The sequence below is a fragment of the Chlorocebus sabaeus genome, chromosome 13 (genome assembly GCF_047675955.1).
Source record: "Chlorocebus sabaeus isolate Y175 chromosome 13, mChlSab1.0.hap1, whole genome shotgun sequence".
NCBI classification, from domain to species: domain Eukaryota; kingdom Metazoa; phylum Chordata; class Mammalia; order Primates; family Cercopithecidae; genus Chlorocebus; species Chlorocebus sabaeus.
In genome coordinates, this window is record NC_132916.1 from 36,307,491 (window position 1) to 36,323,425 (window position 15,935).

General features: G+C 36.4%; 1 protein-coding gene across 5 annotated transcripts in view; it reads right to left on the reverse strand.

Annotated features, from left to right (window-relative positions):
- Positions 1-15,935, reverse strand: part of LAMA4 (laminin subunit alpha 4) — a 144,638-nt gene that overhangs the window by 19,259 nt on the left and 109,444 nt on the right. For all 5 annotated transcript variants that reach the window (XM_073022423.1, XM_038000999.2, XM_038000998.2 and 2 more), the window contains 11 exons: positions 15,407-15,552; positions 14,811-14,973; positions 13,803-13,936; positions 13,171-13,342; positions 10,185-10,316; positions 8,541-8,683; positions 5,268-5,406; positions 4,675-4,812; positions 2,589-2,722; positions 1,505-1,669; positions 563-716 (listed from right to left, as the gene is read on the reverse strand). In XM_073022423.1, coding sequence (XP_072878524.1) covers positions 563-716; positions 1,505-1,669; positions 2,589-2,722; positions 4,675-4,812; positions 5,268-5,406; positions 8,541-8,683; positions 10,185-10,316; positions 13,171-13,342; positions 13,803-13,936; positions 14,811-14,973; positions 15,407-15,552 — 1,620 coding nt within the window. The remainder of the gene's footprint in view (positions 1-562; positions 717-1,504; positions 1,670-2,588; positions 2,723-4,674; positions 4,813-5,267; positions 5,407-8,540; positions 8,684-10,184; positions 10,317-13,170; positions 13,343-13,802; positions 13,937-14,810; positions 14,974-15,406; positions 15,553-15,935) is intronic.

Here is a 15,935-nt window from a genome sequence, read left to right on the forward strand (position 1 = left end):
TCGTAAGTGGGAGCTAAAAATGTTGAGTTCACAGGAGACTAGAACTGTGGTTATCAGAGGCTGGGAAGGGCAGCGGCGGGAGGAGGATAGGCTGAGGTTGGTTAATGTATACCAAATTACAGCTAGATAGGAGGAAAATGTTCTGTGTCTCTATAGTATAGTAGAGTGGCTATAGTTAACAATAGTTTATTGTGTATTTTCAAATAGAAGAGATGATTTTGAATGTTCCCAACACAAAGAAATAATAAACGTTTGAGATAATAGACATGCTAATGTTTGATTTGATTATTGCACATTATATGCATGTATTGAAAGACAACTCTGTACCCCATACATTTGTGTAATTATTACATGTCAATAAAAAATAAAAAATTCCTCTATAACAAACAAAAAATTAATACAACAAAGCTGGTAAACTAGAATATGTGAAACTGCAAGAATCCCATCTTTCCTATGTATATAGTTGCAAAGGATCAAGTATATTCTCTAAAATAGCAGTGTCTAGAACTGTGTGCATGGAAAATGATGACAATTAGGAAGTCGGAACAGCATTATCTTTTACCTTTTTATTCTGACTTGCTTTAGGCTTGGATAAATTTTTTCCTTTTTTATGGAAGAGAAACAATGGTGAAAACTCAATGGGACACTCATAAAGAGAAGTGTGGACCTTTTCAGTATACCGTTGGAAATCTTCAACCTCCACATCTCTATCCACCCTGTGTTTGTAACAGAGGAAAAAATCAATATTAAAAATATTGTTTAGAATTACATGATGAAAATTATGGAAGTCAAAGAGCTTTGGCAATTAAAGTGTGTGTGTGTGTGTGTGTGTGTGTGTGTGTGATGGGTCCTTACCCATCACTCGTAACCAGGACCCTTTAAATTACATTCAACCAGTTAATAACTATGTGCCTGGCATCACACATTTATAATAATGAACATCTTTTCCCTCAACACACTCTGGATGATTGGAACTGCCTCTGTTTCTTAATCTATATTAAACTCCTCCCTTGCTTATTCTTGTACTTAAGGAACCCCTATTGTCTTTGTTAAGGACCTAGATTAATAGCTTTCTTTAAAGTCATGCGTTAAATTAAGACTTTTGTAAACCTCTGGGTATGTTACTCTGTCATTAATGATAAGTACAAAAATAATTGCATCTAATATTTTTAGCTTGCTGTATGCCAGACACTGTACAAGTTGTTTTATGTGCATTATCTTCTCATTTACCCCTCATGACAAACCTACCAAGCACGCACTATTATTATCTGCATTTTGTAGGTGAAGACATGAAGGCTTACTTAGTCAAGGTCATTTGGAAATTAAAGGGCAAAGAACCTATACAGAAATGCAAGTATGACAGTTTCTCAAGCACATACAAGCTTTTAATTACTATCCCCTAATGCCTCAGATACATTTCATAGTTCTCATTTTTAATATTTTTGCTGTTGTGTTGATTTTATTTATCAATCATGCAGATTCATTAATAATAAAAATATTATACCTGGTAAAGTAGGCATTACTTATGCAGCCAGTGAAATTAGCATACTGAGCACTGATTGGTGAGCCACCGAAGTAAAACTTCTTTTCACCTGCTTGTGTCTGTTCTATTTTCCCTTTGGTAGGATTCTTACTCCCAACTCTGCTTTTATCTACTATCAGTTCATATCTGAAAAAGAAAAAGGCTTCTTTACAAACCACAGAGCTAGCATTTTACCTTGACCCACTCTAGTTTGGATAAGCAGGTTTTCTCATGAAATGGAACATCTGGTTAATGAAAAGACAGTGAGTTGCCAAACTCTTCATGAGGCCGAGGATAAAATGGCTGGATATTTCTATATGCAAAAAAGATCCTCCAAACCAAGATTGGAATTTAAACCCATAAGGCAAGAAATTCAGATGCCTAGTCATCAGCATTATTTGTGTGTGTGTGTGTGTGTATGTGTATGTGTGTATAAAACAGAGCATACCTCATGATGATAACTTAATCACATTTGTGGAAGACCATTTCTATGGCAAAGCACATTAGATTATTTTGATCCTTACTGGAAGTGGGATCCAGAAAAAGCCTACTCATGTTTTCTGTGTCCACAAAAGTGGACATAGACTAGTAGCAGAGGTTCATTTCTTATTCCAGAAAACTTTCTTATTACGAAAAATAAATTCAGTATTATCTATTTTAAAGATGAAGTTGGAGCTTTTAAAATGTGGCCATAAATGTTGCATTCTCAGTTGTGTGACTCAAGGTCTAAACAAGACCAACATTTGCTGAGCTCCTTCTATGTGCAAAATACTGCACTCTGTTCAGTATGTAATATTAGTAGGCATTTCCATCAAGAAGATTATAACCTATTGTTTTACGGGAAAAAGGACCCTTATATTTATTTTAAGAAATTTCATAGTGATTTATTTTACATGTCTTGGAAACTAATAGCAATATTTTTTTGAGGAAGGTAAATTGTTCCTTCTAGCATTTTTGTTTTAACATTAGAAAAGGTGTAGGAGAACCTATTATTTATAGTGGTTTTTGACATAATCATGTCCCACAAATAGACATGGTGGAAAGAATATGAAGTGAGGAGCTGTACCTTGTGGGTGAGACAGAGGTAATGACGAAGTGGGACAGCCCATCATTGTACTGCTTATCTACTGACTGAACTTTGATTCCCTTTACATCCATGACGACAGTACCATTATCCAGTGAGATGGAGAACACGTCTGACTGAAATGCAAGCACAAGCATATAAGTAGGGAGTCTAGGGATCCAAAAGACGGAAATGTTTTCAACATTTACTGAATGGTATTGCTTTTTTTTTTTTTTTTTTTGAGGCAGAGTCTTGCTGTCTCACCCAGGCTAGAGTGCAGTGGCATGATCTCAGCTCACTGCAAACTCCGCCTCCCGGGTTCAAGCAATTTTCCTGCCTCAGCCTCCCGAGTAGCTGAGATTACAGGCACCAACCAGCGCGGCCAGCTAAGTTTTGTATTTTTTAGTAGAGACGGGGTTTCACCATCTTGGCCAGGCTGGTCTTGAACTCCTGACCTCATGATCCACCCGCCTCGGCCTCCCAAAGTGCTGGGATTACAGGCATGAGCCACCGTGCCCGGCCTTGAATGGTATTGCTTAAAGGCAATATAGTGTGTAGGAAATTTGCTTGTAAAATAATTTCTATAAATAACAACCAAGAACACCCTATTGCTTGTACTGGTATTGGTTATAAAATTAGACACATTTCAGTAGAAAAATGTATCTCCTATATTTCCAACTGAAAATTTTTGGTGACTTTGTTATGCTGAGAGTTGTCAGCTCAGTCTCAGTTACTTTCCTACTTTCAATCTCACTTTTAATCCCTTCAAAAAGATGATAATTTGGGTCTCCTTGGGGATGTAGCTAGATGACTAGGCAAGGGTTAATTTGCTAGTTTGGCTTTTTAAAATCTTTCACTTTTTCATCTATAGAGGCAGAAGAGACATTTTAAAAAGCAAGTTAGCTCTTATCTGAATTAGCTTATTGCTTATCTTAAAATATTTGGCAAATATTCATCTTGCTTCTCTTTCCTTATATGGGCACCAACTTCTTAAGTCTGCCCTCAAAATAGACTACTTTTTGTGGGCAAAAAGTGTTATTTAACTAACCAGGGTAGTCTGAGGCAGGTTTGGGGTCAGAAGTTCTACAAAATGCTTTGGGTAAATTCTTACAGATTCTACTGATTCCAATTAAATTGGATATAAATGTGTCAGATGCAGGTAATATATATGAAAAGTGAAAGTTGCTTTCAGAAGTTCTATGATGACCTGGCACATCAGTGTATATATTGATGATGACCTTTTCAGAGACCCACTAGTTGGATGTTATGGTCACCAATCCTCTACAGACCTTATTTTATTCTTGAAATAGCATATCTTTATAAGCTGAGCTGCAATGTTCTGTAGCAAATCTAAAAGAAGCATGTATGTTCTTTTTACCCTTTTATAAATTAAATCACAGATATGTTTGTTCATAGCATACAAACAGGGACTCTTAATTTTTGTGCTAGAAACACCTTTGGCATTTTGGTAACACATAGGGACTCCTTCACAAAATAATGTTTTTAAATGTATAAAACAAAACATATAATAATACAAAGGAAACCAATTATATTGAAATACAGTTTTCAAAATATTAAAATAAATAATCTGTGATATTATAACTTTTTATTAAGGCATTAAATAATAAGATTCCATAGCAGACCTAATAACATTAGAAATGAGCAAAAATGACATTCTGAGATTTCTGTGACAATTGTAATGTGAAACAAACAAATCTGTGATTTCTATCAATGACAAAGTCGCAGGTACTGGTAATACTACTGTAGTGTGTTGTCTAGATTCATAATCAAAGGAAATGATCAATTTCAGTGAGAGAAAATAAAGATGTAATCTTTTCCCATTAAGTCCACAGACCCCCTGAATTCTATCCATGATCCCTTGGGGGTGGGTCTATGAATTCCAGGTTAGGAACTCCTGATATACAATACATATAATATTTTTAAAAGTGTTTGAAATGAGGCATTCTGTGTGTCTACATGTGAGTCAGAATCTGAATAGAAAATCACTTCTAACATGCATTAAAAATTATTTTTAATAGGCAAAACAATTATCACAAAGAAGTTTCCTCAGAGAAAAACAAATACTTACTCCTGAAGCATAATAGAATAGTAACCCATTTGGTTGTAATGTTCGGAAATTAAAACCTCCTTCAAAGCCATCAAAGAAAGATATTTTCTGAATTGAAGCAATGAAGCTCTGTCCATTGAAATATGCTCTGCGAGATATCTGTGTGCCAAAACAAGTGGAGATAGTGTTTTTGAGAATTATCAAATGCTTAAAACTATCAGCGTTTCACATACGGAGGGCCTTGCCTGTTAGTTTCTACATAGTTTATTTTCCCACTTCTGGTTTATGTTGGAATTCAGGCATACACCAGGAGCTCCTCTGAGAGATAGGGTTTCATCTTCTCCACTGACTCCAACCAGAGTGAACAATGATGCTAGCACACACCCCTTTAGGTGTTAGATGCCCCACCCATAGAAAACTGAAGCAAATGAACAAGTCACAGAGGAATCCCATGCACAAGAGCCCTTCAAGCTTAATGGTTCTTCTTTCTGGTGGTGGCAGAAAGGAACCCAAGGTGTACCCAGGATCAGAGAGAAGCTGAAAAGAGCTTTTCCAGCTTTTGGGAGTGTTAAGTATGGTGTCTGTTAAAAAGCTTTTGACTGAGTGGTTCTTACAAGAGAGTCTTCTGGGCATCCATAACCAACTCCCAGGGTTTCTGTCTGCTCCAGTAAATTGAAATCTTTCTTTTGGAACTGGAAGCCCTTCATGCATCCTCTGAAGTTGATATCTAGGGGAAGGTGTGCTCTGAGGGTCCTGGAAAAGAAAGTCAGCCTCACTGATACAGCCATGATGATGATGTTATCCTGCATATGTAGGATTTTGGAATGCTATGGAATTTGAATTTATTTATAGTCATTTGTAACAGCTTTATAATCATATTCTCATGCTTTCTTTGATAGGCACACGGCAATGTCTAATCTTTACCTATAGAAGAGTTTTGTTTTGAGTCAAGCCAATTTGTTCTTTATAGTTTTCAAAATGCTTTAACTTACATTATCTCATTTCATCTTTATAACAATTCAGTGAAATAGATGGAGATGCTATTATTTCCCTTTAGCAGATGATTTTTAGATTGAATCATAGGGAACTGACATATTATACATAAAAATAATCAATTCTTAGTAATTGCACAGGGTTTAACCTATAAAATGAAACTAAGAATAAATTATTCACTTATGTCACAAGTGATGTTAGGATTTGAACACAGATCTTCAGACTTTTATTAATCCACATCGTTAATGAATCCATTTTGGCATTATTTCCAACACATCTGTAATCAACAAAGTTTAGGGGAGAGTCTTAATGTTTCATTATACATAATACACAACCCTTTGGATAACATTAAAAACTTGGGTAGCTCAGATGCTATTGGAGAGCTCAAAATGGGTTTAAGGCTAAAGCAAAAGTAATTAAGAGCTGTTTATGACAAACCCACAGCCAATATCATACTGAATGGGCAAAAACTGGAAGCATTCCCCTTAAAAACTGGCACAAGACAGGGATGCCCTCTCTCACCAGTCCTATTCAACATACTGTTGGAAGTTCTGGCCAGGGCAATCAGGCAAGAGAAAGAAATAAAGGGTATTCAACTAGGAAAGAAGAAGTCAAATTGTCCCTGTTTGCAGATGACATGACTGTCTATTTAGAAAACCCCATCGTCTCAGCCCAAAATCTCCTCAAGCTGATAAGCAACTTCAGCAAAGTCTCAGGATACAAAATCAATGTGCAAAAATCACAAGCATCCTTATACACCAGTAACAGACAAACAGAGAGCCAAATCATGAATGAACTCCCATTCACAATTGCTTCAAAGAGAATAAAATACCTAGAAATCCAACTTACAAGGGATGTGAAGGACCTCTTCAAGGAGAACTATAAACCACTGCTCAATGAAATAAAAGAGGACACAAAGAAATGGCAGAACATTCCATGCTCATGGATAGGAAGAATCAATATCGTGAAAATGGCCATGCTGCCCAAGGTAATTTATAGATTCAATGCCATCCCCATTAAGCTACCAATTACTTTCTTCACAGAATTGGAAAAAACTACTTTAAAGTTCATATGGAACCAAAAAAGAGCCTGCCTTGCCAAGACAATCCTAAGTCAAAAGAACAAAGCTGGAGGCATCAGTTTACCTGACTTCAAACTATACTACAAGGCTACAGTAACCAAAACAGCATGGTACTGGCACCAAAACAGAGATATAGACCAATGGAACAGAACAGAGCCCTCAGAAATAATACCACACATCTTTAACCATCTGATCTTTGACAAACCTGACAAAAACAAGAAATGAGGAAAAGATTCCCTATATAATAAATGGTGCTGGGAAAACTGGCTAGCCATATGTAGAAAGCTGAAACTGGATCCCTTCCTTACTCCTTATACAAAAATTAATTCAAGATGGATTAGAGACTTAAATGTTAGACCTAAAACCATAAAAACTCTAGAAGAAAACTTAGGTAATATCATTCAGGACATAGGCATGGGCAAGAACTTCATGTCTAAAACACCAAAAGCAATGGCAATAAAAGCCAAAATTGATGAATGGGATCTAATTAAACTAAAGAGCTTCTGCACAGCAAAAGAAACTACCACCAGAGTGAACAGGCAACCTACAGAATGGGAGGAAAGTTTTGCAATCTACTCATTTGACAAAGGGCTAATATCCAGAACCTACAAAGAACTCAAACAAATTTACAAGAAAAAAACAAACAACTCCCATCAAAAAGTGGGCAAAGGATATGAACAGACACTTCTCAAAAGAAGACATTTATGCAGCCAACAGACACATGAAAAAATGCTCATCATCACTCACCATCAGAGAAATGCAAATCAAAACCACAATGAGATACCATCTCACACCAGTTACAATGACGATCATTAAAAAGTCAGGAAACAACAGGTGCTGGAGAGGATGTGGAGAAATAGGAACACTTTTACACTGTTGGTGGGACTGTAAACTAGTTCAACCATTGTGGAAGATAGTGTGGCGATTCCTCAAGGATCTAAAACTAGAAATACCATTTGACCCAGCCATCCCATTACTGGGTATATACCCAAAGGATTATAAGTCATGCTGCTATAAAGACACATATACACGTATGTTTATTGCGGCACTATTCACAATAGCAAAGATTTGGAACCAACCCAAATGTCCATCAATAACAGACTAGATTAAGAAAATGTGGCACATATACACCATGGAATACTATGCAGCCATATAAAAGGATGAGTTCGTGTCCTTTGTAGGGATATGGATGCAGCTGGAAACCATCATTCTCAGTAAACTATCACAAGAACCAAAAACCAAACACTGCATGTTCTCACTCATAGGTGGGAACTGAACAATGAGATCACTTGGATACAGGAAGGGGAACATCACACACTGGGGCCTGTTGTGGGGTAGGAGGAAGGGGGAGGGATAGCATTAGGAGATATACCTAATGTAAATGACGAGTTAATGGGTGCAGCACACCAACATGGCACATGTATACATATGTAGCAAACCTGCACATTACGCACATGTACCCTAGAACTTAAAGTATATAAAAAAAGAGCAAATGGAAAAATGCTGTTCTGTCTTCACACAATACACATGTTCCACCCTTCCTATTGCTGATGAGAAATATTGCATTAGATCATGTTCTAAGAGTAATACAATAATTGAAGAAATCTGTGATTACATCTATGTGATGCTAATTTCAGGAGGTCCTGAGGACTGACTGCAGAGGGCTTGCAGATACATGAATGTGTGTTCCTGTACCTGTTCCTGTGTGTAAAAGTAGCAAGTAAGAGTGCGGACACTGTTACTAGACCTCTCCTGGATGTTGCCAGCCCAGTACATTGCTAGGAACAAAGAGCTACTTAACAAAAAGCCTTACCTGGATTGTAAGATTTCTGGGGGAGCTCCTCCAATGTATATATCTGTAAAAGGTATTTTCATCTTTTCATTATCCATGCTCTTGACATGCCTTCTGTCAACTACCAAGATCATTTTCTTATCGTTGTGGTAAATGATTGAGATCTGGGAGAGATAATGTATAGTAAGCCTTGATTAACTGTTTAATATTCAGTTCTTTGATGACTTCTATATATTTTAATTCTCCTGGCTATACTAGCTATTCTTCCATGCCTTTGTGCTTGTTTGTTCACAAAATGGGGAATAGATAGATTTTCTTTTCTCACAGACTTGAAAACTCTTGCTTCTACAAGTAGCAGTTCACATTTCCTGGGAAAGGAGGTCTGTATGAAGAGGGAGCCAGCCCAAGAAAAATTTTGTGATTAGACCTATTGTTTCCTCTTGCTCCTTCTGAGAGGATTCAGGAAAGAGCTATAAACAGTTGCCACTGTTCTCTTCTTTTTTAAAAACAACTTTATTCAAGTCTAGTTGATGGACAAAGAACTATATATATTTTATGTATGCAATTTGATGAGTTTGGACATATACAAACACTCATATCATCCCACAATCAAGGTAAGAGACATGTCACACATTTCCCAGCATTTCCTTGTGTCCCTTTTGGTGTGTGCATGTGTGTGAGCGTGTGTGTTAAGCACACTTAACATGAGATCAATCCTCAATAAATTTTAAATTAGTTATAACTATAGGCTCTATGCTGTACAGCAGATTTCAAGAACTTACTCACCTAGCACAACTGAAACTTTATACCCATTGAACAGCAATGTCTTATTTCCCCCATCCCTAACCCCTGGCGACCTCTATTGTATTCCCAAGCCTTCTGGAATCTAGATTGCATGTTACCAGGTGTAATTTTTTGGTGACACAGTGAGCAGTTCTAATGAATCTGCAAAAATGCTAGTCAGAGAAATAGTTAAAATATTCTTTTATTGTAAACCATTCTCATGAGGCTATGGACTTTGAACTGAAAAGGGAAATACAGTCTCCTACCCCTTGCATTTTGGTTCCACTTAAAAGATATTATGCCTTGTATACACTTTATCAAATTGTATATTTAAAATAGTTAATGAAAATGGATGAAGTATATTTTCAGTAGTCTGCACATCTGTTTCAAAACTAAAGGGGATTCTTTGTGAGTTCTCTTTATAAGGAAAACTGTGCTATTATTTTCTACATGCTGCATAAGTGGTTTAAAAGGAAATTCTGTATTTATATTCTTGTTACATTTAGTGGGGCTCAAAGGACAAGCAAAAAAAAATGGCTGCACATCTACACTGTGGCTCATTCCACATGTGCACAGAAGCACTCTAGAGGAATACCAATTGAGATATTTAAGATTAATAGAAGCCTTCTGGTTAATGAAGCAATTTAAAAGGAATCTTTCAGTGACTTTTTAATCGGAACATCGATAGGACAAATACATCCATTGTTTTAAAGCAAATGTCTTCCTGGGGTTGAGAAGATGAGGGTCCTTCAGTTGCTCCTTGGATACGAAAGCTCTCAGTATATTTACTATCCTGCCTGTCTCATTTGTCCACCTGATTAGATCAACAGATCTAAGCATAAAAAACAAAACCAAAACCAACCAAACTACAATGATTTGTACCTCATGGTATTTTGCATCATTAATTTGAGCTTTCTTTAACGTATCTTCAAGATGCACAGGGCCACTGCTGAATCCAAAATCATAGAACACGTGTAGGTAACCATTGCGCATTTCCAGTCTGAAAAACATACTCTGGGGAGAGAAAGAAGTTGTAAGATAGGAACATCTGTTATTATGCGAGTAGAGTCAGTTTTAGCTGAATTTGAGAAATATGACTATATTCTTTGTTATTGGAGCTATTTGAAGACTAAGAAAGTCTTACGAAATTCTTATGAAGTAAAAGTGACAACGGCTGGAAGTGGTGGCTCACACCTATAATCCCAGCTCTTTGGGAGACTGAGGCGGGTGGATCACTTGAGGCTAGGAGTTTGAGACCAGCCTGGCCAACATGGCAAAACCTCATCTCTACTAAAAATACAAAAACTAGCCAGGCATGGTGGCAGGCACGTGTAATCCCAGCTACTCGGGAGGCTGAGGCAGGAGAATCGCTTGAACCCAGGAGGTGGAAGTTATAGTGAGCCGAGATCACACCACTGCACTCCAGCCTGGGCTACAGAACGAGACTCTGTCTCAAAAAAAAAGTGACAACTACTTCCATATCAGCAGCTACTTCTCTTCTTAATATATAAAAGTTAATTTTATACACAGTGTAAAGATTCTTCTTTTGTTTTCATTCTACTTTCTGAATTAATGGATGAAGTTTTAAGTCTACATTATTGCCCTTTAGCAAAATCTTGAAAACAGAGTATAGTATACCAGTTTATTCAACTGCCTTGTCTTTAGGAAACTTTAAAAAGTTATAGCAGGCCAACAGATGTGACTGCATTTATTTTAGGTGAAAATTAGTAATATTAAAAAATAATTTCAAGGTATACTGAAAATAATTCTTCCATATTATCAGCAAATATGGATTTTAAAAAAGAAGGCCATTGCTGTATTGTTTTGAAACACTGGATTTATGTAAATAAATATAGAATTATTATGCACTTGGAACACATGATGTTTGAGAATCAAAGACATTTTGTAACACTCAGGTGACTTACTGATGAGGTTTGCTTGTTTCAGAAGATAGTTCATAGATACAAGAAGTCAATGGATTTGAAAAATAAAGCATTGTGGCAAGGTCCCTATTCTGTAGGAAGTGATCTCCTGAGTGGAGTTTCTGCATTCCTGGGACTGTGGAAAACAACTTATTGGAGTTTAGGAAGAAAATATTTCAACTTTATACTAATTTAAAAACATTAAAATAGAGAAGAAAATATTTCAACGTCCATTTATACTCACTAAAAAATCTAAAATAGAGAAAGAAACTAATTTTTAATATTTAATATATGAATTATTGACTGTGGGCCTTCATTTTATCCTTTTGTCAGACTTTCACAAAATTCACATAATGTGTGTGGCTTCCCAAGAGGGATTCCACACTTGAAGGGTTGAAGGTAGCTCCTCATCCATTTCTTTGCTTCTCGCCTATTGCAATTTATTGCAGTTTATGTGTGGCTAGTTACATGGATTTAAGGGTGATATAACTGAAATAATAGAATATTTAGATTCGTATTGAGATGGAGAGTGATGTGAAAACATTTTGAGACACACAGATATTTGCTGGCTATTTCCTACAAATTTCTGAAAATGCTGTCAAGTTTATAAAGGGTTACACATTTTTCTTTGTAACATGAATTATTCTAAATTTGTTGAACTTTATTTGTGATGAGAAATATCTGACAGTAGTATGAAACCTACTAGTTAGTTCAAAAAAGAAACATACTGTCACATCAATGTAAGGGTATTATCATAATAATGGATGAGAAAGTAACTTTTTCTCTTTTTTTTAAGGACAGTTATACTGTGGAGAGATGGCTTTTTAAAAAGATGTTTGGGAATTTTTCTATTGTTAAGTGATTTTGTTGATGGGAACAATGCAAATGCAATCCCACAAAAACTCTCCTATCAGCACTATTAAAACATTTGAGGGAAGAAATTTCTAAACTTTAGAAAAATCTTTCAAATAAAGATTTTCAATAGCTTAGAACCCTTTTATTAAAGTTTAAAAAATGATATCTGGTTAGCTTATAAGAATTAATATTAGAAAAAAGGAAACATACCAGTCAAATCTCAAAGACAGCCTTTGCCACCTGGTGAATGTGACTAAAAACTATTTGAGTTAGTAGGCACAGCTAATGATATGCTTCTTTCATTTTTTATTTTTGTGAGGTATCTTGTCTAGTTACAACAACCAATAAAATTAATGTTGAAATAAACTGGACTTAGGACCAGACTTCTGAATCACTGTATCACAAAGAGTTTAAGGATTTTCGAAAATATTTAGCATATTTAATTACATTCTCTCACGAAAACTATTTTGTTTGAGCTGTACAGTAAAGTACTATTAAAAATAATTTCTAGTGAGAGAAAAACATTTCTGTATCATTAATAAATAAAAGTCAATTTACTCTTCATTTTAAATATATATAATCTTTTATTTTATCTTTGTATAATTTGTCCTTTATTGCAAGCTTTGAATGTTTCATACTATATTTATATCTGTTTATAGTACACATATATCATTTATAAATACAGATATATGTGTGTGTGTACATACATATATACTTATATACACACATACATATATACAAAGCATGCAAGCTTTGCTTTTAAATTGATTAGAGCATATGATTTGGAAAAGTTAGAAGCCCAGTGCAGAATTTCTGCAGACACGCTGCTGTCCTAGATCTTGGTGCTAATTTCCTCAAAGTTCTCTTAGTTTATTTATATCCAAAAATGTACTGCAGGGAAATGCATCTCAGGGTTGCTTTTATTTATTGCTGTCATTACTTTCCTGAAGAAGAAAATCCAATTTGACTTTCTAAACTAGAATTTCAGTTTGATGGCATGACACACTGGACCTGGGAAGGTTCCTGGAAATATGAGTAGCAGAAAGTAAAGGAAATAAAGGAAAAGTAGTAGGACTTGTATTTTTACTCACTCCATTGACCATCAGGAGAATAAGGCTGTTGTCAGCTGGTGTTCGAACTTCTATGTCAAAGCGAGTCACCTGACCAAATTTCCCTCTCTTTGTGATGTCTCTCACCACCGCATAACCGGAGCCATCGAAGAAGTAACTAGCAGCCCGACTCTGAGTGAAGGCCAGTTTATCTCTGAAATGGAAACACAAGGGTCATTTGAACACTACAGTTTCTGTTATGCTTTTCAAGTGAAGCCCTTTTAACTCATTCTTCTAACATCTTCTGTGGACCTTACAACATTTAAATGAAGTCCTGTTGTCTGCACGGAACAGATAAAGAGGTATTTGTAGGTATGTTAAATGGATTGTTTTCTTCTCTATCCTGTGTGCTAAGACAACTGAAGTCTCCAGGGACACCCTAGTGCCTGGAATCCTAAATCAAGGCTGCAAACAAGTTGTTTGACACTTGATACTTGGGCATGCTCATCTATGAGAGAGAATAGGTGACGAGTTTTTTGCAGGTATGACTTACGCAGTTTCAAACCTGGCTTCCCCAAAGAAAAGTTTGAGAACCTGAATATTGACTCATACTTGTTCTATCTGCTGCTCTTGCATAAATATCCAAGTCTGTAGTACTCTCAACTGTCTCTTACCGGGCACAGGGCACTGATGTGGAGGGGTCCATATTATAGATGTGCTTAAAGTTGTATAAGCTGATCACATCATTATTCAAAGTGGCCAGTTCCAGGCAGCCAACGAAGCCAGGCAGGTTTAAGCTGTTAGGGAGCTGTTCAATAGAAAAAGCAAAACCAACTGTCTCATGGTCATGTTTTACTCAGACATTACAGAAAAGACAATGCAACTAATAGTAGGTTAAGGAGACCTACCCCTTCATAGAAATGTCTTTCTAGATCCGAGTGTGTTTATGCCAAATCATTTAGATATGCAGTAACTTGTCAGTTGTGCAAATCTTAGCAGAGAAAGTGGGATTTACTGAGCATAGATTATGTGCTGGTCATAGGCTGGACAGTGAATTCATGACAGAAATCAGTCCTTATGCCAGCTTTGTGAGGTAGGTATTCTTGTTCTCATATAATGAGAGGGAAAATAATCCTCAGAGAAAATCCAATCATGTGCCCATAACTAGTAATAATAGTCCTGAAATTGGAACCCCAGATCAACTTCTCATCTTCTTTGACTTATCCTTTATCCCCTCTTCATCAGATTTCATACTCTTTCCTAGGTTCCACCCCATCTCTCATCCCAGATACCTTATTTCATACCTGTATTAGGTGAGATAACTGAATTTTTGAAACCACTACTGCAAAGCTGAAGATTAGATCTAAACTGTGCTGACACCACAAGCTACGGACATTCCTGTGGCAGGTGGGGGTACTATTAATTACATATGCATATATCAGAATGAATGAATGGATCTTTAGGAGTCAGCTATAACTTGAAAGCATTGACATTATGAAAATATGAGTAGCATAGACCAGATTTACACATCAGGTTTATAGACTCTGGTTCAGAATTCTACTTCCCCCAGAAGTAAGCTCTTAAAGTGATATCAGCAACCCCCAAGTCATTATAGGTTTATGGATTTATAAAAACAATTACTGTAGATTTGTAATAGGTCAAAATATAGCTGTATAGCTGACCTTGAAGTTGGAAGGCACTCCACCAACATAAAACACCGTGTCCTCAGGGTCCAGGTCCAGCAGGGAGTCATCTCCTGAAAATTCCCCCTTTTTAATGAACTTTTCCTCTGCTGTGCTACTCAGACTCGGGACTGTTAAAAACACCTTTCCATGTTTTCCCACCCTATTGAGATAAATAATTTTCATGTGTTATTATATAATTTATAGAAATTACTTTCTAAATGTCAAAATGTTAATGTTTCCTCATCACAAAATGGGTAATTTAATTTCGTGATGCTAATAAGCATTTATAAAACATCACAATCAATGGGAAAGAGAAGAAAGACATTTCATTTTGAAATCATTTCATGGATTGGCCAGGTAAAATCTAATAATCAGATCGTGATTTAGAAATGACTTTTTTTTTCTTTTCTACTAAGGTGTTTGGGAAAGAATACAAGAATAATGGAAGAAAAGGGAGCAAGAATAAAGGGAGGAAAATGCTATTTATAACGTCCACAGGAAGACTGCGTGTGTGTGTGTGTGTGCACGTGTGTGTGTTCAACAGGTTTCTTGTGAATTGTGCATATATGCCCTGTGTCACAGATTCACTGTACCTTTCAATCTTGACAATGCTGAAGTAAGCAGGCCAGGAACTGACGGGCTTGGAGTCCAGGGGAATCTCCACATCTTTGGTTCCCAAATTATAGATGTATACCAGGTTATCATTTTTGATTGCAAGACCCATATACTCTTTTTTGGCCTGAAATATCAAGAAGTAAGAAGTCATTTAAATAAAATTCATAGGAATGAACATCATCTTTTTTAAAGGACAATCAGAAATCCAAATACTTGGGTATATACAAGTGATTTCTGGCCTAAATTATTACCCAAAGCTCCTGTGAGACCAGGCAGTGGCTCTTCCTCTCCAGCCTCCCTGTGGCCACATCAGAGTCTGCTGGCCCCATCCTTGCTCAGGCTCATGGAAATTTGTTGGCTACCAGGAATGGGCTAATTTTTTGAGGCTACCCAGGGATATAATATAGCCTGACAGTACTGTTCACTGTGCATCTCCAAACAGGATTCAGCATCAAACAGAATAGGCTTCTGTCTTTCTGAAAGACTTTGAGGTATTCCATTCACTCA